The sequence below is a fragment of the Gymnoscopelus braueri genome (genome assembly GCF_963280865.1).
Source record: "Gymnoscopelus braueri genome assembly, chromosome: 3".
NCBI lineage: Eukaryota > Metazoa > Chordata > Actinopteri > Myctophiformes > Myctophidae > Gymnoscopelus > Gymnoscopelus braueri.
Window position 1 is genome coordinate 52,630,526 of NC_137612.1, and position 25,440 is coordinate 52,655,965.

Sequence of the window (25,440 nt, forward strand, 5' to 3'; positions counted from 1 at the left end):
TAATTTATGAGTTTTTATCTGGCCTTTGATGGATGAATGAGTGATGAACTTGGCTGCAGTGCAGGTGTCCTATAGGGTATCGATTGACTTACGCGCAGCATCAGCCACTTTGCATGAGCTGTCCGCCTCGTCTTTCAGAGCTCTGTTTCAAACGTGTCCACTGCCGTGTTAGTCGAAGTGCTCTGGGTGCCGTCAGCCTTTTTGAGGCATGCCATTCCTTTAGTGTAAACATCGACCTGAGCTATGCCAAAATGCACTCATCTTGAATAGCATGTGATTGATCTTAAGTTTAGACTTAACCATGCTATCAATGACGACGAACCTCATGTGAGGCCAGTGGTTCACCATAATTTCACCGCAATTATTAATAAATTGAATCGCAGCAATGGAATGAGACGTAGGCACCATGACGCGCACACATGCTGGGTCTGTTCTGGCCTAGCCTCGATCTCCAGGTTTTTATTTTCTTTCGCGTTTAGCTAAAAAAATAAGAGCCTGGACCAGCCTCTTGACGTTCCTGGAATTGGAAGTGTTTCTTTTCCCCAACCAAGTGGGCGTCGCTCCAAATGTTGTGACGTCAGGGCTCTCAGTGCTACACGTTGGGGAGGAGGAGGGGCGCGGGGCGGGGCGGGGGGCCTGACTGACAGATTGATGAACCAATGAGATCCGACGAAACATTTTCTCCGGAGATTTTGAACCCGCCCCTCTATGCCAGATATCAGACACGCTAGGGCCTTCCCCCCTGTCAGGTGACAAGAAGGTCAGTTGGCTCTCATGCATTGAAGGAGGCATGAGCTCGGCCCTGGCCTCCCTAGGCTGGTGGGGGGAGTGTAGTGCCCAGGATCACTTAGCAAATTGGCACCGGGTGAAAAAAGGGTTACAAAATCGAGGGATAAAAAATTAGTAAAATAAAATAAATAAATAAATACAGACACGCTAGGGCAGTCTAGTTCTGGCCCAACTCCAATGTCCCCCCTTACAGACACACTGACTTAGGCGCGCGTTCGCGTGAAGTCTGCAAGGGCTTGAGGGCTGTGTCCCATTTGAAATCGGTAAGTTAGTGAGGGCTCAGGCAGAGCCCTTTATGCACCCGCTCCGTAAGTCAGCATCGATGCAGACTTTGGCTAAGGGAATTGCCCACAGTTCATAACGTTACCAGCAAATTAGTCATGGTTAATGTCAACAAACACGAGATAAGAAATGAGCAGTACATATATATATACAGAATTTGGAAGTACAATCTTTAATTAATAATATTACAATCCCCAATCTAAACACACATTAAAACGAACGGAATAACGTAAATATAATATTAATAATAATCAACAAACAGCCTTTAGCACCGACTGTAAAATAAGGACAGGAAGTCACCCTGATGAAGGCATTGTTTCCACAACGCGTAGGTGTATTTTCTATTCCTTGCCATGCATTAGCCAGACAGAGTGCCTTGGTCTCTTCCCTTTTTTTGCAAGGACAGATAGAGTTTTAAAAGTCATGTAAAGTGTCATGAATGAAGGACTCATCTTGAGTGCTGGTCCCATTCCTCTCCAAGCACTTACCAGCTGACGTCACTTAAGTTTGTGTGGGTGCAGGGCTTGAAGGCTTAGGGAGGACATTGGAATTGGGCCTCTATTCTGTCCACTTTGGTGTACCCTCTTTCTCTACTCTCCATTCCACTTGCACTCCGACCGTCAAAGCTCATCTCTTGAACTTGCGCCTTGAAGTTGCCGTCAAGTCAACAGGGTGCTTACGTTAGTTGTTCTCCTCGTCCATATTTGGACTTTCATTTCTCAAAAGCAAATGTAGAACGTCAAACAAGTGGAAACACATACAGTAAATAGTAGTACATGTACACACTGCAATACAGGTTTGAACTCATCAATTCCTGGATTCCATATACACATTTCTTTGGTGGGGTGGTGTGTGCCCAGCCAGCGTGGACGCTTGTAAATAGAACCGTGCTTAGAGATACGTGTCAGCGGGTTTTTACGCACCCACTTGATGCCTCTATGGTGACTACAGCCATTAACTCTTTAACTGCCAGAGTGTATACATTAAAAAACTCACCCACTGCCAGAGATATTGAGATTTTCTCAATTTTTCAAGTTGTCACAGAATATTTATCTCCAGTATGATCGATCCCCTGATGGTTGCTAATCACTGAGGGTTTCACTGTGTGGTTTCACAAATGTCAACGAGGTAATCGCGACCTCGTTGACATTTTTTGTCCGCCCTTGAAAATAGCATGTCTCGACCAAAAATACATCGTAAAACAAAAGTACACAGGAGCCGAGAATCAGCATTTTTAAGTAATAAGTTAACCAGGAAGTGAATGGAGCAGTACATCTTCGGATCGCGGATTTTTTCAAAACTCGTCCAAACTCTGCGTTGGCAGGCTGAGCCATAGCAGAATTTGACGAATTAACTCGTCCATGGCATGCAATGAGTTAAAAGATAATCGGTGCGTTTCTTGACAAGAGCAAGCGCATCCTTGTTATGTGTCGGGGCTGTTTTCTGGCATCTGTCAGGTTCTACCCCCTCCACTCCGTACGAGAAACAAACGAGAGTCTTTCGACCTGCATTGTCAAACCTAGTGTTTGAGTGACGGATTGACGTCCAGCGAAGCATTGACACTTGACTCCGTACGGGCTTAATCAGGAGGCCATTGGCGCGGCTTCGTAACCTTAGCATGTAAATGAAGGCTTATGCTCCAATAAATCTCTCGTAGAGCCAGTGCTACTCTGTCAGCCAGCTCGCCGCCTCGCATCGTTCAGCTCTCTCATAGTGATAAGGACAACTGCTTTTAAATTAGCCTGAGGATATTGACTCCACATTAGGTTTAACAGAAGGGCGAATGACTAAAAGCAATGCCCTGTCTTGGAATGACTTTTTGCAAACCGCAACGATCAGACATCGACCTTAATGCCTGACATTGCATGTCCAGCCGGTATCAACAACAAAAAAAGACTGCACAGTTTATTTAGTCTCTTAACCCATTTAGACTTGGAACGCGTCTGTGTCACTTTTTTTATTTGAGCTAAAAAAAGCATTATTTTACACTTTGGCTATTCAAAAATAGCAGATCATACAAGCTCGTAGCGCGGCACTCGGTGCCGCGCTACGAGCTTGTAGATTTGCTATTTTTGAAAAATCGTGAAAATGTGTGGAAAGCTTTGAATGTATGTTTTTAAAGCGAACATTTGTAACTCAAATCTTTGCTTCTGGGGGGGTCCCTGGAAAGAAGTATTTTGAGATGGGGGTCGGCGGCCAAATACATGTCATTTTGGGGGTCCTTAACTCTTTCAGTGCCAATGAAATAAAACAATTATTGCGAACGGTGCCAACTTTTTTCTTCTTTTTTTTTCAAAGTAAAAAAAAAGTGCTTAGGAAGCGAGATACAGCCTTTTTCAGTTATAGGTTAAACAAAGAGTGGATGGAGCTGAAAATCTTCAGATAATGATATCTTGGGTTCTGAAAGTAAAAAAAAAAATATATATATATATATATATATATATATATATATATATATATTTTTTTTTTTTTTAAACTCAGGATTTCTCGTTCTGGCACTGAGGGTATTCAGATAAAACTCGGGATAACTCGGGGCCTGGCACTGAGAGAGTTAACATGAAAAAGATTGAGCACCATTGATATAGAAACATTACGTTTATCAGAATACTGTTGGGATTTAGGAGACATTTTGTAGAATCGGCTTCAGGTCTTACAGGGTTAACTTACAGTACACGTGATGGTACTTGTTGCTCTGCCGAATACCATATGGGCTACAGCCAAACCAGGGAGCCAGAGAGACGGGGTGGGTGTGTCACTTGGCTGTGTCCTTCCATGCCACTCTTCTATCAGCGAGCGTGCCACAGGGACTTGGCGACGTGATGAAGCTGCTGCCACAGCACTGGCTGACCTTTCAGTGCCTTTGCGCAGGAAGGACAGTCACTCAGAGTCACTCTAAAGAGAGGGCGGCCGTATGGCCACGGTGCATCCAACGCGTGCTTTACTCAGCACATTGAGCATTCCAAGGATTCCTCTTCGTGTTCCTTTTCACTTTTGAATGTCGCCCACGTGTATTTTTGGCTAATGACTTTGGAAGTGTCTTTCCCATAGTTTTATGAGTTAACGAGCACGAGAGAAAGGTCATAAGCGGGAATATGATGTCATTTCCTTTTTTTGTTTTGTGCTTTCGGGGATCTGGAAGATCGTGAGAGTCCGCAATACTGTGGCGTCGTTAATCAAAAGCAATATCAAAGTCAGGCTGAAAGCGGGGGAAATTGTTTTTTAGCTGTGAGCAATTGGCCCCTACCCGAAGCAGGAAAAAGGAAAAACTTGGCCCCATACAGTATCTTGAGTTATATCGCCATGACATTTTGTGATCAGAGTAAACTCAGCTGGCAGAATAAGTTCTTAACTCCACATGAATCCTGGGTTTTTGTCGTGCCGTAACTTGAAGTGCATTTTTTTCCTCTGCTCTTGTAAAACAAAGAAGAAAAAAAAGCTAAGTACTTATTTGAGTGTAAGATATGTGTGTGTGGGTGCTCTTCTTATTTGACGCATAGTTCTGGCCTCCACAGTATCTCTATTGAATCTCCACTACTAACACTAAGGAGATCTCTGTCTACAGATGATTCATCTGGTGTCCAAGGTAGTTGCTAGAACAGCTAGCGAGAACAGCTGCTAGCAAAACTACGCTCACTGCTTTGGAAACCAATCATGTCACCGCCCCCAAAATGACCAATGCAGTAACTAAACAAAACAACAGCACTACAACGATTGTGTCATCAATGAAAGCTGGGAGATTTAACACCCGTCTCTAGTTGAGTGAATCATTTAGAGCAGGGATGGGCAACTTTGATGATGTAGAGGGCCACTATATTTCCACACTCACTCCAGAGGGCCACATTGCATATACATTCGGGATCAGTGACATACTGTACGCAGGGTGTACTTTTGGCTCCGACCCCCTCAGCCAAAAGTACACCCTGCACATAGTTCAATGTTGAAAATGAGTGTCTTCCCCTTTAATGGGCTAAGTGGTGTAGGCTAATGTGTTGGTTTTGCTACTGTTATTTGTGAGTTTGAATTTGAAATGGTGGTCTAATCGTGCAATCTAGCTTATACATTTCCTTCCAAAATCGTCTGATATTGTCGACTGTTCAAGCAGCCAAAGTTACTAAGGGTTGGTACTCCATGCGTTTTCTAGTGTGTAGTTTTTAATCAAATGTACTTTAGTACACTTAACGACTAATATCACTGGGACCACTGCCGAAAATTGCAGATTAACATTTCATATCCAGGCAGGAATTCACATTAAAGACTCCAGTGCACTGACTATCCCTCTAACAAATTGCCCACAATTTTGCACATTGCCCCATACACGGTCCAGCCATTATACTAGGTTTCACCTAGACGTGTTTCATTTACAGAATGAATGAAACCCGTTTCATTGCCTTGGTTTTTTTTTCACCTCCTGTTAACCCATTAAGACCTGGAACGCATCTGTGTAATTTTTTGATTTGAGCTAAAAAGCATTATTTTACACTTTGGCTATTCAAAAATAGCAGATATACAAGCTCATTGCGCGGCACCGAGTGCCGCGCTACGAGCTTGTAGATCTGATATTTTTTTTAAATCGAAAAATCTTGAATATATATATTTTTTAAGCGAACATTTTTAACTCAAATCTTTGCTTCTGGGATCCTCTGGAACAAAATATTTTGAGATGGGGGTCCGCAGTCATATATATAATTTTGGGGTCCTTGACATGAAAAAGTTTGAAAACCATTGATATTATTGCTAAACATACGTTTTTTCCTAGGATTTTTATCAGGATTTGATAGACATTTGTAGAAGCAAAGATTTGAGTAAAAAAATTTTGGTTTAAAAATTGCTTTAAAAAAAATCCATGATTAAAAAAAAATAGCAGATATACAAGCTCATAGCGCGGCACCGAGTGCCGCGCTATGAGCTTGTAGATCTGCTATTTTTGAATAGCCCAAAGAAATCTTAAAATGACACGCATGCGTTCCCTTCCCGGCCTTAAAGGGTTAAGTCACTGTCATTTTACTCAACCTCTCTCTCTCTCTCTCTCTCTCTCTCTCCTCTCCTCTCCTCTCCTCTCCTCTCCTCTCCTCTCCTCTCCTCTCCTCTCCTCTCCTCTCCCCTTCGCTTTGCTTATGCCCCTGAGAAAGATCTTGAGTGCTTTTGTGTGTTAGATGTAAAAGAGTGCGTTGTGAATACTTAATCTCGTCTTGGGCCCCGCATTAGAACATCCAAGTTTGTTTGTGCCTCAGCATTTATCCCAGTGTTGTGCGAGTTTCTTTTCTTGCTGTGTGTGACTGTCGCGTGTGTGTGTGTGTGTGTGTGTGTGTGTGTGTTATGCTTAATTTATACTCTGTCACATGATGGTGTATAAATCAGGCTTTAGAACCAACTGGTGCTGCAGTCGGGAGCAGAGTAGAGTATACTCTCCCGAGTCCCGAGTGCTGATGAAGATAATTACTGTAGAAAGAGGGTCTCAGGGGAAACCAGCCAGCCCGCCCGGCCACCCGCCCGCCTGCCTGCCTGCCTGCCTGCCTGCCTGCCGCCCTGCCTGGCTGCCAGTCGCCACTAACTGCTCTCTCCTGGGGGAGGCATATATAGCACTTGCCTCATTCCTTCACTGTCATGACCCGGACATTGCAGATGACTTGGCTATCTGCTAGAATTTAACATATGACTGTGACCGTCTGTCTACGACTCTAGAGAGGGCTGTGCGTTATAGCGTGTCGACGGTTCACACCGGCGTGGCTAGGATATATACCATTCACTTTGTGTAGTCATGACTTCAGTGCAAGTCGACTGTGCATTAGACTTAAAGCCTGAAAATAAACACATGTCATAATCAATTAGTCTGTTGATTTTCCCATTGTAATGAATTTAACTACTACTACATCTGATCTGCAGTGGTTGGAGGTGCACTCCCTACTCTTCCATTGTGGGAATTTAGACCCTGGTGTTGGGTAGGACACTGCCTGAATCTCCAAAAGCGCAATATCCCCTTGCACAAGCAGGGATTGCCTCTTAGATGAGCGTTTAGCAATTTGAATCGCGGCTTGATGTAAAAGTGAAGGACTTTTTTTTTTCAGGCTTTAAGTCTAATGCACAGTTGACTTGCGCTGAAGGCATGACTACACAAAGTGAACAGTATATCCTAGCCACGCCGCTGTGAACTGTCGAGTCGACACTAGGCCTGTCACAATTATTACATCATTGTCTGATTTCGCAATTACTTTTACATAATCGTCATAATCGTCTCCATGTTGAAAGATTTAAGCACATTTTCCAAGCAAAAATAGCAGATCTACAAGCTTACGACGCGTCACTTTGTGACGCGTCGTAAGCTTGTAGATCTGCTATTTCTGCAATTTTTATATTAAAAAGTATTAAATATGTCAATAATTTCATATATGTCAATATATGAAATTATGTCATATTTGCCCTGTGCAACTTCTGATTGCGAAGCCTAAAAGGCAAACAGAAATAAAATGTGTATTCCTATGTTCCAAATGTTCAATGGCCAAAAAAACACGATTAAATCGTTAATCGCAATTATGTGTGTCACAATTAATCGTCAACTTGAATTTGTAATCGTGACATCCCTAGTCGACACGCTATGACGCACAGCCCTCTCTCGGACCACAGACCACATGGTTGTTGGTTTTAGTCACCAAGTCATGCTCTAGCAGATTAGATGGCCAAGTCATCTGCATGCCCGGGTGGTGACAGTGAAGGAATGAGGCAAGTGCTACTGTATGCCTCCCCCAGGACAGAGCAGTTAGTGGCGGCCGGCAGCCAGGCAGGGCGGCAAGCGGGCAGGCAGTCTGGTTTCCCCCTAGACCCTCTTTCTGCAGTAATTATCTTCATTTAGAAAATGGGAAGGAGAAAAAAAATAAAAAAATTAAAAATGAAGGGCGCCTCATGCAGTAGAAGGTCAATATCAGTCACCAGCAACGGGATTATGTCTTTTCAATGAGTCTAACATGGTTACAATAGTTGGAAGTTGAATGGGGGGAGGGGGGGTCCGATCAAATATCTAAATATTGAATCAAGCAACTAACAAACTATCTGGGGTGCATACAAACGCCACAGTAGACTTTTAAAAAATCTGTTAACCGACCCCAGAAGTGAAATAGGAGCTTCTTTTTTTTTACCAGTAGCAACAAAATAAAACAAAATCTCATTTTATAATACGGAAGCAAAGACATGCATTCACATCACCTTCGGTGACCCGCTGTTGCAGTAAGAATACAGAAAAGTTCGAGGCTGAATAACAGGCTACATAATGAACCAAGCATCACTATTTTTGTTCGGTTATTCCTCAGGCAGCTTACATGGACATGTTGACTTTATATTGGCCTCACTGGTATCTGTCTGCACTCTGCACACACTTAAGGCCTGCAATAAAAAATGGACCGCTCCTCGCATACTGCTCAGTAAACACAACGGTAAAAGAAAGAAAAAAAAACCCACAGTTACAGACAGGCCCTGCTACGCCACCTATACACCAGAGGCAAAAAGCCCAATAAAAAATAGGTTAGGTTGAAGAAGTATAAGAGCCTATATCTCCATGCTGATGTGTGTGTGTGTAGTGTAGTCCAAGGTAAACTGGGTGCCTGAAGGGACACACTGACAGCCCACTCCACTCCTCCCAGTCAGCACTTGCTCCTATTTAGGATTCATCTCGTTGCACTTTTTTTTTGTTGTCTTTTTTTTCTCCCCCTCCGTCACCTCCCCTATTTTTTCTTGTTCGTCTTTCTCCTTGAGTTTTTTTCTTCTTTTTTCTCTCTCTCTCTCGCTCCCTCGTCGGGGTGACAGCGATGCCATTTTTTCCGCTAGGTGTTCTGAAATGCAGTGGTGTAAAGTAACTAAGTACATTCACACAAGTACTGCACTGATACGTACAATTTTGAGGTACTTTTTACTTTACTGGAGTATTTCTAATTGTCTATACTTTTACTTCTACTCCACTACATCTCAGAGGCAAATATTGTACTTGTACTCCACTACAATTATTTAAAAACATTATTTACTAGTTTTGCAGATACAAATTATTACATTATAAAACATACATTAACCACTTTAGCCCTATTTTATACATAGGCTATTTGAAAATAGCCGATCTACAAGCTCACAACGCGTCGCATCGCGACGCGTTGTGAGCTTGTAGATCTGCTATTTTCAAACATTTTAGTACTTTTACTTTTGGCACTTTAAGTACATTTTCATACCAATACTTTTGTACTTTTACCAAAGTAAATTAAAAATTCAGGACGTTTACTTGTAACAGAGTACTACTACATTGCAGTATTGATACTTTTACTTAAGTAAAACATTTGAGTATTTTTTCCACCACTGCTGAAATGCACTTGCTAGCAAGGCCCAGCTACACCCCTCCTCCTCCTCCTCTCTCCAACGGTTCTGCGAGTTCACACACCGATGCTGCCTATTTCCCCTACAAGGTGTTTCTTGAGTTTGGCAGGAACGGAGATAAAATAAAAACAAACACGGGAACAAATAATACAAAGTTAGCGTCTCCCCATGGACTGGCAGTGGCTGCCGGGTCACATTCATATCAGCCTGCTGCTACTGGTTTTTAGACTACTCTCCAATCCTGTCAAACAACCTATTACTGCGGTTATTGCAATAGTTTTGTATGAGAACAAGATTGTTTTCTTTAAGAAAAGGGCCAACCTTATTCAGGGTTTTTTATTTAATTACTTTTTTTTAAATTTCACAACGTAATTTATTTTGCACTCCCAATGAGAGTCTACCATGGCATCGGGCGATTTTCTTGAGCTGACAGAAATGCACACACACACACACACACACACACACACACACACACACACACACACACTCTTGAATTTCTTCCAAAAGTGCACATTTAACTCATTGGCCGCCATTATCGCATTAATGCGATCTAATAAATAGCGCGCCTGGCCGCCAGGATCGCATTAATGCGATCTATGGTCTTTATTGATCTTTATGCTCTGATCACGCTATTCTGTTATGAATCAGGCTAAGTTTCAGGTTCCACTTACTTCAACCACCACTGCATCCGGTTCCATGACTTGGGTTCCGTTTTCGGTTTTACATTTTTCCCCCCAGTCATTTTCGACCATAATAGGGAAACAAACGTTTTTTCACACGCTATGAAAAACGATCGGAGACCTCCCCTCCTATAATCTATGGTCTGGGTGACGAACAGTCATCCCCGTTGTGTATCACAAAGTAATTTTCGCCGATCACAGAATCTGAGACATTTTTGAGGCAACATAGAAGGGGGGGGGCGGGGGCTTTTTTCTTATTTCCACACAACAGCTCTAAGGTGTATTAAAGACAGTTCAATGTTGAAAATGAGTGGTATTCCCCTTTAAGTGGTTGAATAAATTGACTTGGATTGAAATGGAAGTCAAAACATCGATAATCGGTGGTCTGGGGAATTTCCAAAAGCGGGATCATCGGCTTTGTTTTGACCCAAACGTCTCTGGCATCGGTCGGGGCTCTACTGTGGAACGTTTAAACAAGGACACACAGGTTCCCCTCACACATGCATGCAGGCAGGCGTGTGCACAATGTCTTACAGACTATTACACCACCAGTTGGAAGCTGAGCACCCTCTATTGCGTCGAGGTGCGGGTGATTAGGATGTTTGGTGGGGGGGGGGGACAACAACCCAAAAAACAATCTTGAGTCTCCGACGAAGGTCACATCCTCACTGTTTGTCTTAACCCATTAAGACCGGGAAACACATCTGTGTGTCACTTTATATTTCTTTGGGCTATTCAAAAAATAGCAGATCTACAAGCTCGTAGCGCGGCGCCATGAGATTGTAGATCTGCTATTTTTGAAAAATCTTGAAAATGTGTGCAAATCTTTCAATATATGTATATTATTAAAGCGAACATTTGTAACTCAAATCTTTGGTTTTGGGGAAGCAAAGAGTTTTTTTGTGGTTCTCAAACTTTCATGTCAAGGACCACCCAAAATGATATGCATTTGGCTTTGGACCCCCATCTCAAAATATGTTGTTCCAGGAACCCCCCAGAAGCAAAGATTTGAGTTACAAATGTTCGCTTCAAAGATTTGCAAAAAAGATCTACAAACACAAGAGGTTGTATATCTGCTATTTTTGAATAGCCAAAGAAATCTATAAAATGACACAAGATGCGTTCCCGGTCTAAAAGGGTTAAGCCAGCGAGTAGTTTGAGTGTGAATAAAGGAAATGTTTCCTAAGTAGGCCAGCACAAGGCTTATGGGATGAAGGAGGAGAGAGACATGGAGTGTGTGTGTATGTGTGTGTTAAGAAAAGAGAAGTTCAATCACAGGTGCATTTCATATTTTTTTTTGCCCTGCCATTGAACCCCTCTAGACTGCAGTGAGAAAGACCGATCATCAATATCGCGTGTCGGTACAGAGGGGCTGCGGGGGGATAAACTGGGAAGTGGCAATGCTTTACACACACACACACACACACACACAGTCACACAGTCACACACAGTCTCACACACAGTCACACAAATGGAATGGCTGAAACATATGAATGGTATTTGCTTTGCCGCAGTGCCGGTAGAGGTGACCCACAAATGCCCCTGATTACCGTATTCAGTTATGCAGAAAAAAAAGACACAGACGGACCAACATGTACTGTTCTTTTCTAGAAAACAACCCATTTTGTCTCTAATGAAGTCTCTGGTCTGCATCAGAGGGGAGTTGGAATGGAAAAAGCATGCTAATAACAGTGTGCCGTAGCACCAGAGAAGCGGCGCAGCATGATGAGCGTGACTTGTGGATTAGCACTCGAGCGGGGCCCGTTGTGTATTGGAACTGAAAAAGGGCCCGTGGATGATTATGCTTAGCACCGAAAACAAAGAGAAAGCAAAAACAAACGGGACAGTTTTGGATGGGCTGTCCACTGCCATGCTAGGCTACGGGCGATGTCCTTACTTAGCCCCAATTAACTTTACAGCCTTCATTTGGGGAGACGGCCTCGTTAGAGAGGACCCGGATTTTTGGGGGATTGTGTTGAGCCCCCCTCAAGCTGACCATGGGGTTAGAGGGTCCCTCCTGTCGTTTTTGGAAGGTGGTAAATGACTGCAAACATCCCCTCCTCTTCCTCCCCCCCTCCACTCCCCAGAGCTCCCATTAACCATGAATGATGGGGAAAGTGACGACTCTGGAAGGCACGCGGTGGCCTTGTCAAGTCCCCCCCCCCCCCCCACTACTGTGACTTTGAATTTGAATTTGAGACTTTGAGTTTGAATGGCATCCCGCCCCCCCAGCCGAGGCACCACACACACACACACGCACACACTCTTTCTTGCAGGGCTCTTTCTTGTTATCTAGCTATTTTCTATCATGGGGTTTTCCAAAATGTGACTTATTTTTACTCTTTGTTGCACTTGAAGACACCATCATTATTCATTCATTATCTGACCGTTCTTCTGTTGATTCAGAAATAATCGGGTTAGCCTTGCGTCTAAAATATTTGCGCAAGCGCGCCTGTGTGTGGGCGTGTGGATTAGCGATACGAATCGCGATTCTACCGTTGGACGATTCAGAATCGATTCTCGTTTTCAAAAAAATCAATTTTCTTTTTTTTTTCCCCCAATTTTCTTTTGGGGGGGGAACTTGGATTTACCTTTTGTGTGTTTACATTATTACCAGTTGATAAAACCTTTTCAATTATAACATCTACATAAATGTACTCTGCTCTCATGCCAGCAGACTGGAGTAGATCCTGAAATCCTATGTTTTGAATTGAGAATCATTTTGAATGGAGAATCGTTTTGAATGGAGAATCGTTTGAATCGGAAAAAAACGTTTTTAAATCAGATTTTTTTTTTGAATCGAGAATCGTTTGTTTTGAAAAAATCGGACAAAATCTGAATCGTGACCCCAAGAATCGGAATTGAATTGTGAGATAGCAGAAGATTCACAGCCCTAGTGTGTATGTATTGCACGGGAGGCAGTGGCTCAAGAGGTAGAGTGGCTATACACTGAACCCCTGACTGCTCCCAATGAGCGCACACTCGATTTAGACCTTAGGCCGATTCCAAAAAACGCCTTCTAAATCCTTCTTAGAATTTTAGAATCCTTTTTTTTTTTTTTCTGAAAAACTTTTAAAAAATCCCCCCAAAAAAACAGCTAATGTTACACAAAGGTGTTCCCGGATTGAAAGGTATAACAACGTACAGTATACTGTAGGTGTTCCAGGTCTAAATGGGTTAACCACATTAGCCCTATAGCATCCCTATTCTGGGCATGTTGTAATAGGTTAACGTTAACCCTTTAAGACCGGGAACGCATCCGTGTGTCATTTTTAGATTTCTTTGGGCTTTTAAAAAATAGCGAGTGCCGCGCTATCAGCTTGTAGATCTGCTATTTTTGAAAATTCGTGGCAAAATCTTGGATTATATATTTTTCAAAGCGAACATTTGTAAAATATTTAATTCCAGGAACCCCCAGAAGCAAAGATTTGCACCACTTTTCATGAATTTTCAAAAATAGCAGATCTACAAGCTCATAGCGCGGCACTCCGTGTCGAGCTATGAGCTTGTGTATCTGCTATTTGTGTATCTGCTATTTTTGAATAGCCAAAGAAATTTTTAAATGACACCGATGCGTTCCAGGTCTAAATCAGAGTCCTGCAACGGGCCAGGTACCCGCGGATACCCGACGGGTACCCGCGTTTGACGGGTGAAAACGGGTGAAAATTTTACTTTGATAAGATCACGGGTACGGGGACGGGCGGTACTGAACTAATCGCGGGCGGGTATCATTTTATTGTGAAAATCAGAAAGCACTGTTTCCGCCCAAACAACGTCACTTGTGTAACTTAACACAGCACAACTGCATGGAGCACGATGGTCAGTTATCTTAACTCACAAAAACACATTGAACATCCTGTTAAACCTTCAAATTAAAACTATCTGTCGACGTAAACAACGACACATGTGTGCTGCGTAGATGCGCGTTCGCGCGCGTGGCTTAAGCTCGCTCCTCCGTCTTCACTTGATTTCTGTACGAACCTGACCACTGAAGGTAGCGCTGTTGTTGAAGGCTGCTATCTTTTTCAACACACTTTTCAATAGGATTTACATTTTACTCTGCATCACGGGTAAACGGGCGGACAACGGGTCGTTTATTTGACGGGCGGGTCTGGTTCGTATTTTGAAATAATCACGGGTGATCTGAGAGACAGATCTGAGTATTGACGGGCGGGGCGGGCGCGGGTTCTCAAAATTGGACCCGTGCAGGACTCTGGTCTAAATGGGTTATATGAAAATATGAAAATATTTGGTGTTAATAGTAGATCGACGCGATGCTTTCCGTGCTTGTGGATCGGCTATTTTTGCAGAAGAGAAAATACGAAATATGGAGAAAAGGAGGGGACCAAGTAGACCTCTGTCTAGTACAGGGGACCCCGGTCAACAAGGTTTAAGTGGTTAAATGTATAATGCTGGCCACAAACTCAACCTACAGCTCTATACTTTCACTGTTGCTAGCATAAAACATTTTAAACGATCAAGGCTTTAATGTTATTGTCTCAGTTAAACCCCTTGTTTTACCATCCAGTATTGTAGTTGCGTTAACAATGTGTTAGCTAAGCAGTTTGGTGTCCGTGTAAAATAGTTTATGAGTTTAGTGAATGTCCACAAACAAAGTGGCTCCAATCCATCACGACTGCTTTTGTCCGTCAGTCAGTTGACTGGCAGAAAGTATAGGTTCGCTACTGCAGTAATGTTGGTCATGTTGAGATTAGTCTGGGAGGCATTGCGTCGGAGCTTGGACAGCAGGGGCGCGGCCACTACGTTGTGATTCAAATCAACAGCCAATGAAGAAAAGGGGGCGGGATCCACATGCACTGGGTGTTGCATCTAAATAGGATCGACGGGAAGCAATTTCCCCTTGAGAAATTGCGGCCGCCATCGTTGTGTACTGCTGTTTGCCTCTCGTCGGACTTTTTAGACGAGTTGCACAGCTCTCAGACCGGTAAGAGGCGTGTCCGCTCAGATTCTGAGCGTCAATTACATCCCGCCCACAAATACCAGGGCTCTGGCCCAGAAGTTCCTCGCCGAGCTGGCAAAAACTTCTGGGAACTCAGATTATGTTGAGATAAATCGATGTCTACAAACTATCCATGACTGCAGCAGTCTCAACATATTATGAGACTATTTCTGGCTGCGTTTACCCACTGCCATCGATTTTTCGATTTTCTTTTTCGCTTGTTTTCCCCACAATAGTTTGACCCTCAGGTGTTGTCATAAGAACAGGGTTGTCATAAGAACAGCAAGCTCTTGCTTCATTAACTTTTTGATTTTTTGAGTGGGAAACATTTACTAAAATTGAGTGAATGTCGTGCTTTAAAGGTTCTATGACATTCATTTTCACTTTTTTTTATTTTTTATGTTTTTTGGGGGGTTTTATGACCTCAATTACACCCAACAAAACCAAACTTTGAACATTCAGTGGATTTTCTGTGGTCTGGGGTTTTCTGAATAATTAGGCTGAAAAGTAATCTGAGATTGGCCCTTGGACTGTGAAGTCATAGGCCATTAATCCCGCCTACTCACCTCATTTCCCCTCCCCTATCCTTTCCTTTGGGGGGGGGGGCGGAGCAGAGGTGATGATTGACAGGCAAAATCCCTCAACAGCGACACCCTCAGGCAAAGATTTCTTTTTTCATTGCAGTTGAAAAGGCTTTAGAAATGTGAGAGAAAAACACATGCCATGGATCACTGGAGTGGATTTTTTTTTAAAAACTTTTTATACACGTTTGAAGGACCATGACAAAGACTTTTAATGTGTGGTACAACTGAATGTCATGAAACCTTTAAAACCCTTGATTAAAATCGCCCTTTAACATCTCCCAACTGTAGACCCTGAGCTGAGATAATGAAGAAAAAAACAACTGCTGATGAGATCCTTGGAGTGGACACCTGTAAAACATAAAATTAGTGGAAAAACCTGTCGTTAAGAATGACTTGCATTACATTCTGATTAAGACCAAACTTCCAGACAACCAGACTGTGTAATATTGAAAACTGGTAGCGTTCCTCTTTAACCCTTTAAGACCGGGAACGCATCGGTGCCATTTTAAGATTTCTTTGGCTATTCAAAAATAGCAGATATACAAGCTCACAGAGTGCCGCGCTACGAACTTGTAGATCTGCTATTATTGAAAAATCGTGTTTTTTTTTTGTGCAAATCTTTGAATATACAATATATTTTTAAGCGAATATTTCTAACTCATGTTACAACTTCTGGGGGGTCCCCGGAACAAAATATTTTTAGATGGGGGGGGGGGGGGGGTCCGCGGTCAAATACATATCATTTTGGGTGGTCACATGAAAAAGTTTGAGAACCACTTACAGCAACATTCAATTAAAAAAAAAAACTGTTAGGATTTAAAAGACATTTGTAGAATCCCCCAGAAGCAAAGATTTGAGTTACAAATGTTCGCTTTAAAAATATATATTCAAAGATTTGCAAAATTTCCCCCCCAAAAAAAAATCTAAAAATAGGAGATCTACAAGCTCATAGCGCGGCACTCGGTGCCGCGCTATGAGCTTGTACATCTGCTATTTTTGAATAGCCCAAAGAAATCTAAAAAATGACACACAGATGCGTTCTCCGGTCTTTAGCGGGTTAAGGCGATCTCCTATTGGCTGCCAGTGTTACCAAACAGATGGCATCACACACAAGACACGGCCAAGATTATCATCTCGCCTCTCGCACACTAATCTGCAATGGGTGACACTCGATACACCGTGAAGTCCTGAGTGTTCATTTATCTCTTAGTTGTGACCCTTTTGGGTCGTCTTCTCACACCCGAGAGTGAAATGCTCACCCTGGATCTGGCGGTGCAGCTGTTCACGTTGGCACAACCCCCTTCTTCCACGTAACATGTGGCACCGAGATCCAGGCTCACACTGATGTAACTCAACCATAGTAGTGCAATATCTGAGTTAAGTTCAGCTCTACTTAGCTCAGCAATAACGACACGCCCAATACTTATTTTATTGCCACGTAAGGCAACCCTGCACTCTTGTTCCATTAACCCATTAAGACCGGGAATGAACGGTTATTTTATACTTTGGCTATTCAAAAATAGCAGATCTACAAGCTCATAGCGCGGCACTCGGTGCTGCGCTATGAGCTTGTAGATCTGCTATTTTTTTTGAAAAATTGTGGGAAAATCTTTGCTTCTGGGGACTGGGATAAATGTCTTCTAAATCCTAACAGTAAAAAAAACTAATCAAAAACGTACGTTGCTATATATATCAGTGGTTCTCAATTTTTTTTATGTCAAGGACCCCCAGAATGACATCTATTTAGCCACGGACCCCCATCTCAAAATATTTTTGAGACAAACCCAAGAATTCAAAGATTTGCACACATTTTCAAGTTTTTCCCCCTCAAAAATAGTAGATCTACAAGCTTGTAGATCTGCTATTTTTGAATAGCCAAATAAATAAATAAATGACACAGATGCGTTCCCGGTCTTAATGGGTTAAGTTGGGAAATACACGGTTTGAATTGTGTTATTTACGAACTCCTATCTTCACTGTGTGAGCGTGTGCGACTGCGTGCACAAACACACACACGCACACGCGCGCGCGCACGCATGCACACAGGGATGGTGCTGCAGAGGGGGGGGGAAATCTAACCTTAACGCAACCCGTGTCTCTCTGTCACATTAAAACGCCAATGTCTTTTTAATAGAGGTAACAGCTGGAGCTGACGGGAGGGCCCCGTGTGTGTGTGTCTGCTGACGGAGCAAACAGTCTCTGAAAAGCAGCCCGGGCCTGTCTGGCTGTCTCATTACAGCGTGGAGAGGAGGAGGAAAGAGCGAGGGAAAAGATAATGCTGTGAATGGAGATAGAGGAGGGGGGAGGGGGGGGGGGGGGTAGGGGGAATGCATGTTAGTCCATATACACACAGGCAGGTATTTGACACTGTTTTCCTCTTTGTGTGTATGTGTGTGTGTGTGTGTGTGTGTGTGTCTCGTGTTATGCCAAACGGCCCGCCACACGTGGGCCGCGAAGGAAATGTCACGTTAGAGAGAGAAAAATAAATCAACATTTTTGCGTGTGATTCCCTCACAGCCGTCGTCTTCCCGACGGATCCCTCAAGAACTGAATGTTTGATTACACTGTTAACTACATTGCATGCGTAGGGGTGGGGGGACAGACAGACTCACACTAACGCGCTCTCTTTCTTTTTCTTGCCTGTTCCCCCCCCCTACCTCCCTCCCTCCCCTTCCCCGCCACCCTCTTGTCATTTTTATACCCGCTGCTGCAGTGTGCACGGCTGAGTCCTCCCCGCAGATGGCTCAACCTGCAGGAGTACCAGAGCAAGAAGCTGATGCAGGAGAGCGGCGTGGCCGTGCAGCGCTTCTACGTGGCCTCCACGGCCTCAGACGCCCTGGCGGCCGCCAAGAGACTCGGTCAGTTATATAAGAGCAGGACTCACCCTCCTCCACATACATTATATACACACACACACACACACACACACACACACACACACACACACACACACACACACACACACACACACACACACACACACACACACACACACACACACACACACACACACACACACACGTCATTGACCTATACGCAAGCAATCGTGTACTACAAGCATTAACCCATTAAAGACCGGGAACGCAATCTGTCTGTGTGTCATTTTTAAGATTTCTTTGGGCTATTCAAAAATAGCAGATCTACAAGCTCATAGCGCGGCACCGAGTGGGTGGGTGGTCCTTGACATGAGAAAAGTTTGAGAACCACTGATATTATAGCAGCATAAGTTTAAAAAAAAAAACTGTTAGGATTTAGAAGGAAGACATTTGTAGAAGCAAAGATTCGAGTTAAAATGTAAAATAATATGTAAAAAAATATATATATTCAAAGATTTGCACAAATGTTCACGATAAAAAATAAAAATGAAAAGCTCGTAGCGCGGCACCGAGTGCCGTGCTACGAGCTTGTAGATCTGCTATTTTTGCCATCTAAGACATCTAAAAATTACACCGATTCTCTCCCGGTCTAAATGGGTTATAACTGCTTCCTCCCCCTGGAGGGCCAGTAAGAGGGAGCGTGTCTTTTGAAATGGGATAAGTCAGTGGTGGACAGAACATCAAAGCCACACTGCCCAGAGAAAATCCCCCCTGATCACACACACGGGCTAATAATTTTCTTCCATATACTCTCTCTCTCTCTCTCTCTCTCTCTCTTGCTCTCTTCTGAATTACTTGCATCGCTCGTACTCTCATTCGCCGTGAGACGGTTCTGAGCTTTAACAAGTTGCAAGACTGTGGTTTAAACCGTGCCTTTCCTCCCTATGAACATGAAAAACGTGACTTCTGTTGGTGCCCCCCCTCAACGCACGCACGCATGCACGCACGCACACACACACACACACACACACACACACACACACACACACACACACACACACACACACACACACACACACACACACACACACACACACACACACACACACATACACACACACACACACACGCACACGCCCACCAGTGGTGGAAAAAGTACTGAAATTCTTTACTTAAGTAAAAGTTTCAATACTGCAATGTAGAAATACTCCGTTACAAGTAAAAGTCCAGAATTCAAAATGTAGTTGAGTAAAAGTACGAAAGTATTGGCTTCAAAATGTACTTAAAGTACCAACAGTAAAAGTACTAAAATGTTTGAAAATAGCAGATCTACAAGCTTACAACGCGTCGCGATGTGACGCGTTGTGAGCTTGTAGATCGGCTATTTTCAAATATAGCCTAGGTATAAAATAGGGCTAAAGTGGTTAATGCATGTTTTATAACGTAATAATGTATATCTGCAAAGTAACTACCGTATTTTCCGCACTATAAGGCGCACCGTCAGTGCGCCTTATAGTGCGGATGCGCCTTATAATCCGATGCGCCTTATATATGTATCAATATTGGTAAAATTTAAACAATTGTAGTGGAGTAAAAGTACAATATTTGCATCTGAGATGTAGTGGAGTAGAAGTAAAAGTATAGACAATTGGAAATACTCCAGTAAAGTACGTAAGTACAGTACTTGAGTGAATGTACTTAGTTACTTTACACCACTGCATTTCAGAACCCAGCGTAAATGGCATCGCTGTCACCCCGACGAGGGAGCGCGAGAGAGAGAAAAAAGTACAGTACTTCAGTAAATGTACTTCTAGTTACTTTCTACCACTGACACACACACACACACACACGCACACGCACACGCGTGCGCAAACAGTGCAGATGGCTGTAGCTAATCCCTACTGAAGCCTTATCAAGTTTAATCGTGTCTTCTTGCCATTTGCTTGGGTGTGATATAGCCTTTGTTGGCTTCTTCTCGTGCTATGGCACTCTGTGCCTGCTCACTTTTTCATCACTGCACTCAACCAGGCTAATTTGTTTTCGCACTCTCTCGTGTTCAGTTCCTCACGCTTTGGTTATTTGTTGTATTCTGTTAACGCATTGAGACCGGGAACGCATCTGTGTAACCACTTTAACCATTATTATTATATACTTTGGGCTATTCAAAAATAGCAGATATACAAGCTCATAGCTCGGCACGGAGTGCCGCGCTATGAGCTTGTAGATCTGCTATTTTTGAAAAATCGTGAAAATGTGTGCAAATCTTTGAAATTATATATATATATATATATATATATTTAAGCAAATTTGTTTTACTCAATTCTTTGCTTCTGGGGGTCCCTGGAACAAAATATTTTGAGATGGAGGTCCACGGCCAAATACATATAATTGTGGGGGTCCTTGAAATGAAATAGGTTTGAGAACCACTGATTATAGCAACATTAGGAGGATTTACAAGACATTTGTAGAATCCCCCAGAAGCAAAAATATGAGTTAAAAATACATATATTCAAAGATTTGCAAAAAGAATCATGATTAAAAAAAAAAAAAAAAGCCAAAGAAATCTAAAACTGACACAGGTGATGCGTTCCCGGTCTAAATGGGTTAAATCATCGTCACCCCACCCCAAGCCCCTCGCATACACGCACACCGACTGACTGTCTGACTGACTGACTGGGTCATTCAGACCCTCTCTCTCTCTCTCTCTCTGTCTCTGTCTCTGTCTCTGTCACTGTCTCTGTCTCTGTCACTGTCTCTGTTTCTGTTTCTGTGTCTCTGTTTCTGTCTCTCTGTCTCTGTCTCATCTCTGTCTCTCTCTCTCTCTGTCTCTCTCTCTCCTCTGCTCTCACTTACCGGGCACACTCCAAACTGTGTGGCACACGTACTGTACATATATACACACAAGTACCCTCAAGGAATGAATTTTATTCACTGCCCTCTCCGCTACAACAATGACTCTGGGTTGTGCATCTGGCATTGGTTGCCAGCCGGGCGTGGTGCGATGCTGCTGTTTGCCGGAGTTCCGTTCCGTTCCGTTCTCAGTGGCCCCTGGTCCCCGATGCGAAGGGAGATAATCTGAACACTGGGGCCGAGGAGGAGGATGGAGTGTAATGTCTTTTTCTTAACCCATCTAGACCGGGAAATAATCATTTTTAGATTTCTTTGGCGATTCAAAAATAGCAGATCTACAAGCTCGTAGCGCGACACTTTTGAAAAATCGTGAAAATTCGTGCAAAATCTATGAATATATATTTGTTTTAAAGCGAACATTTTTAACTCCGATCTGTGTGCTTCTGGGGGGTCCCTGGAACAACATATTTTGAGATGGGGGCTCCGCGGTCAAATACAATTTTGGGGGTCCTTGACATTGTCTTCTTGCCATTATGCTTGGGCGCGATATAGCCTTTGTTGGCTTCTTCTCGTGCTATGATGGCACTCTGTGCCTGCTCACTTTTTCATCACTGCACTCAACCAGGCTATTTTGTTTTCGCACTCTCTCGTGTTCAGTTCCTCACGCTTTGGTTATTTGTTGTATTCTGTTAAGCCATTGAGACCAGGAACGCATCTGTGTAACCACTTCAACCATTATTATATACTTTTGGCTATTCAAAAATAGCAGATATACAAGCTCATAGCGCGGCACCGAGTGCTGCGGCCAAATACATATAATTGTGGGGGTCCTTGAAATGAAAAAGGTTTGAGAACCACTGATTATAGCAACATTAGGAGGATTTATAAGACATTTGCAGAATCCCCCAGAAGCAAAAATATGAGTTAAAAAAAAATATATATTCAAAGATTTGCTAAAAATAATCATGATTTAAAAAAAAAATTGTCCAAATAAATCTAAAACTGACACAGATGATGCGTTCCCGGTCTAAATGCGTTAAATCATCGTCACCCCACCCCAAGCCCCTCACATACAGGACAACAAAGTCTTAATTTCTCTCCTTTAATGCACGCACGCACACTGACTGACTGTCTGACTGACTGACTGGGTCAGTCAGTCAGACCCTCTCTCTCTCTGTCTCTCTCTGTCTCTCTCTCTCTCTCTCTCTGTCTCTGTCTCTCTCTCTCTGTCTGTCTCTCTCTCTGTCTCTGTCTGTCTCTCCTCTGCTCTCACTTACCGGGCACACTCCAAACTGTGTGGCACACGTACTTGTACAGTACATACACACAAGTACCCTCAAGGCTCTATATTTTATTCACTGCCCTCTCCGCTACAACAATGACTCTGGGTTGTGCATCTGGCATTGGTTGCCAGCCAGCCGGCGTGGTGCGATGCTGCTGTTTGCCAGAGTCCTGTTCCGTTCCGTTCCGTTCCGTTCCGTTCCGTTCCGTCCTCAGTGGCCCCTGGTCCCCGATGCGAAGGGAGATAATCTCAACACTGGGGCCGAGGAGGAGGATGGAGTGTAATGTCTTTTTCTTAACCCATCTAGACCGGGAAAGAATCATTTTTAGATTAATTTTTTTCTTTTGGCTGTTCAAAAATAGCAGATATGCAAGCTCATAGCGCGGCACCGAGTGCCGCGCTACAAGCTTGTAGATCTGCTATTTTTGAAAATTCGTGCAAAATCTGTGAATATATATTTATGTTTTAAAGCGAACATTTTTAACTCCGATCTGTGTGCTTCTGGGGGGTCCCTGGAACAACATATTTTGAGATGGGGGGGGGGGGGGGGGTCCGCGGTCAAATACAATTTTGGGGGTCCTTGACATGGAAAAGTTGGAGCACCACTGATATAGCAACATACGTTTTTTCCAAAAAACTGTTAGGGTTTAGATTCGTAGAATTTTAGAATATTCAAAGATTTCCACACATTTTCACGATTTTTCTAAAATAGCAGATCCACAAGCTCATAGCGCGGCACTCTGTGCCGGCGCCGCGCTATGAGCTTGTTGATCTGCCATTTTAGAATAGCCCAAAGAAATCTAAACAATGACACACAGATGCGTTCCCGGTCTTTAACGGGTTAACAGTCCCACCATGGCTCGGCCTGGGGGGAAATCTGGAGAGAAGAAAACGGAGCTCGGCAACAGAGGGGAGGTGGGGAAAGGAGACGGAGACAGCTGGACAGAGCTATGGCTCGTGGCACTTTTCATCCGTCTCAGCGGACCTACAGGCTATAGCCGGAGCCTTTTTTGGCTGCTGTGTATAATCTCTGCTTATCTCCACAGACACAAAGGGTCTCTCTCTCTCTGTGCGCACGTGCACATAAAAAAATGTGTCTATGTCCTTCAACTTTAGTGTTTGTATCTGGTGACCAGCACTGCTGGCTCTCGAGCAATGTATCAATGCTCCCGTTTGCCCCCCCGATGCGCACTCTCTGCGTTTATGTGCTCGCGCGTCTGTGTACACGGCGCTCTCGGGCCATGTTAGGTCACACTGTGGTGAATGTGGTTGGCTAGAGAGGCAGAGAACAGAACCTCTTTAGTCAGGCACAGTTAAGCTGGGGAACCTACTGAGTGCGTGCCTTCTAACCCCAATGGGCAGAGTTATGTGTGTGGGGTCCCAGTCCCACAATATGATTGACTGGCCTGTTGATTTGCCTACGCTGCTACGCGTTGTGAACTTGTAGATCTGCTATTTTATAAGTATAAATCACCCTTTTAAAGGGATAGTTCACCCCTAAAATGACTTTTTTTTTAATCGATTACACACCCCATGGAGACTTGAATTCATGGAGTTTTTTTTTTTGTCGCATTCCTTTTTTTCTTTTTTGATTTTGTAACCCTTATTTTTCACCCGGTGCCAATTTTCGATAAAAAACATGAATTCAAGGCTTCATGGGGTGTGTATTTGATAGAAAATAAGTATTTTTTTTGTGTGAACTATCCCTTTTTAAGGGTTTTCGCTTCCGTTATTGAGCATCAGCTCGTTATAACGACGAAGAAAGGGTGTGATATGGCTCGTTGATTCCCTGTCCACTCGGATGACAACTTTTAAGGGAGAGTTAACGTTATGGGAGAGGGGAGATTTGTAACTCGCTAATGGTTACTGAATACTGAAGTCACTTGCTTGTGGCCTTATACATGGGGTGAACTGAGTGTTCCCTGGTCCAGTGGGGCACTATGAGTGACTGACACACACACACACACACACACACACACACACACACACACACACACACACACACACACACACACACACACACACACACACACACACACACACACACACACACACACACACTGATGCTGTCTCTCCAAGCTACAGTAGACACTGAAGTGTCTGTTCACAGTGTATTTGCCCTGGAGGAGGACCCTGATAAAAGGACAGAGAGGGAGATAAGAACTGAATAATTGTCCGGTGATTTATAGTTTATATGTATTGTATACGTTCATCCAGTGCATGGTGGGAAAAAGTACTCACATTTTCTACTTAAGTAAAAGTATCTGGAGGTCGCGATGACATTTTTTTCTTCTTCACAGAAGCACAGTGAAACCCTCCGTGATTAGCAACCATCAGGGGATCGATCATATGAGATAAATATTCTGTGGTTCTTGAAAAATTTGTCGGAATGCTTAAAAATTTGGGAATGACATCATAGGCTTAAAAAAAGGAAAATAGCAGATCTACAAGCTCATCGCTACATTTGAGTGTGTAGAGCGGCTATTTTTGCCACTCAACACCAATGTACTGTATGACGATGTATAAAATAGGGCTTAAAGTCTCCCTGCTCTTCTATTGAGACATTTAGATCCTGTGTCTGGTTTGACATGACCTTTTGACACTTCTGGCTTGACACTAGTGTTGATTTTTACAGCAAACTTTGATTCAGTTTTAGTCCTAGTCTTTTGAATCAAATTCCATTTAGTTTTAGTCATATGTTAGTCATCTGAAATGTTTTACTGTTGGTCCAGTTTTAGTTGACTAAATATCATAAGATTATAGTCTGCTAAATCTACAGTTGATTTAGTCGACTAAAATGTATTTTGGCGGTGCCTTGATAGCGTCGTAATGCCTGATTTTACACTTG

At 43.2% G+C, this 25,440-nt stretch overlaps 1 protein-coding gene across 1 annotated transcript in view; it reads left to right on the forward strand.

Moving 5' to 3' along the window:
* The window catches only part of suclg2 (succinate-CoA ligase GDP-forming subunit beta), a 179,129-nt gene that overhangs the window by 19,654 nt on the left and 134,035 nt on the right, over positions 1–25,440 (forward strand). The window contains exon 2 of the mRNA XM_080423817.1: positions 18,358–18,502. Within this exon, the coding sequence (XP_080279943.1) occupies positions 18,358–18,502 (145 nt within the window). The remainder of the gene's footprint in view (positions 1–18,357; positions 18,503–25,440) is intronic.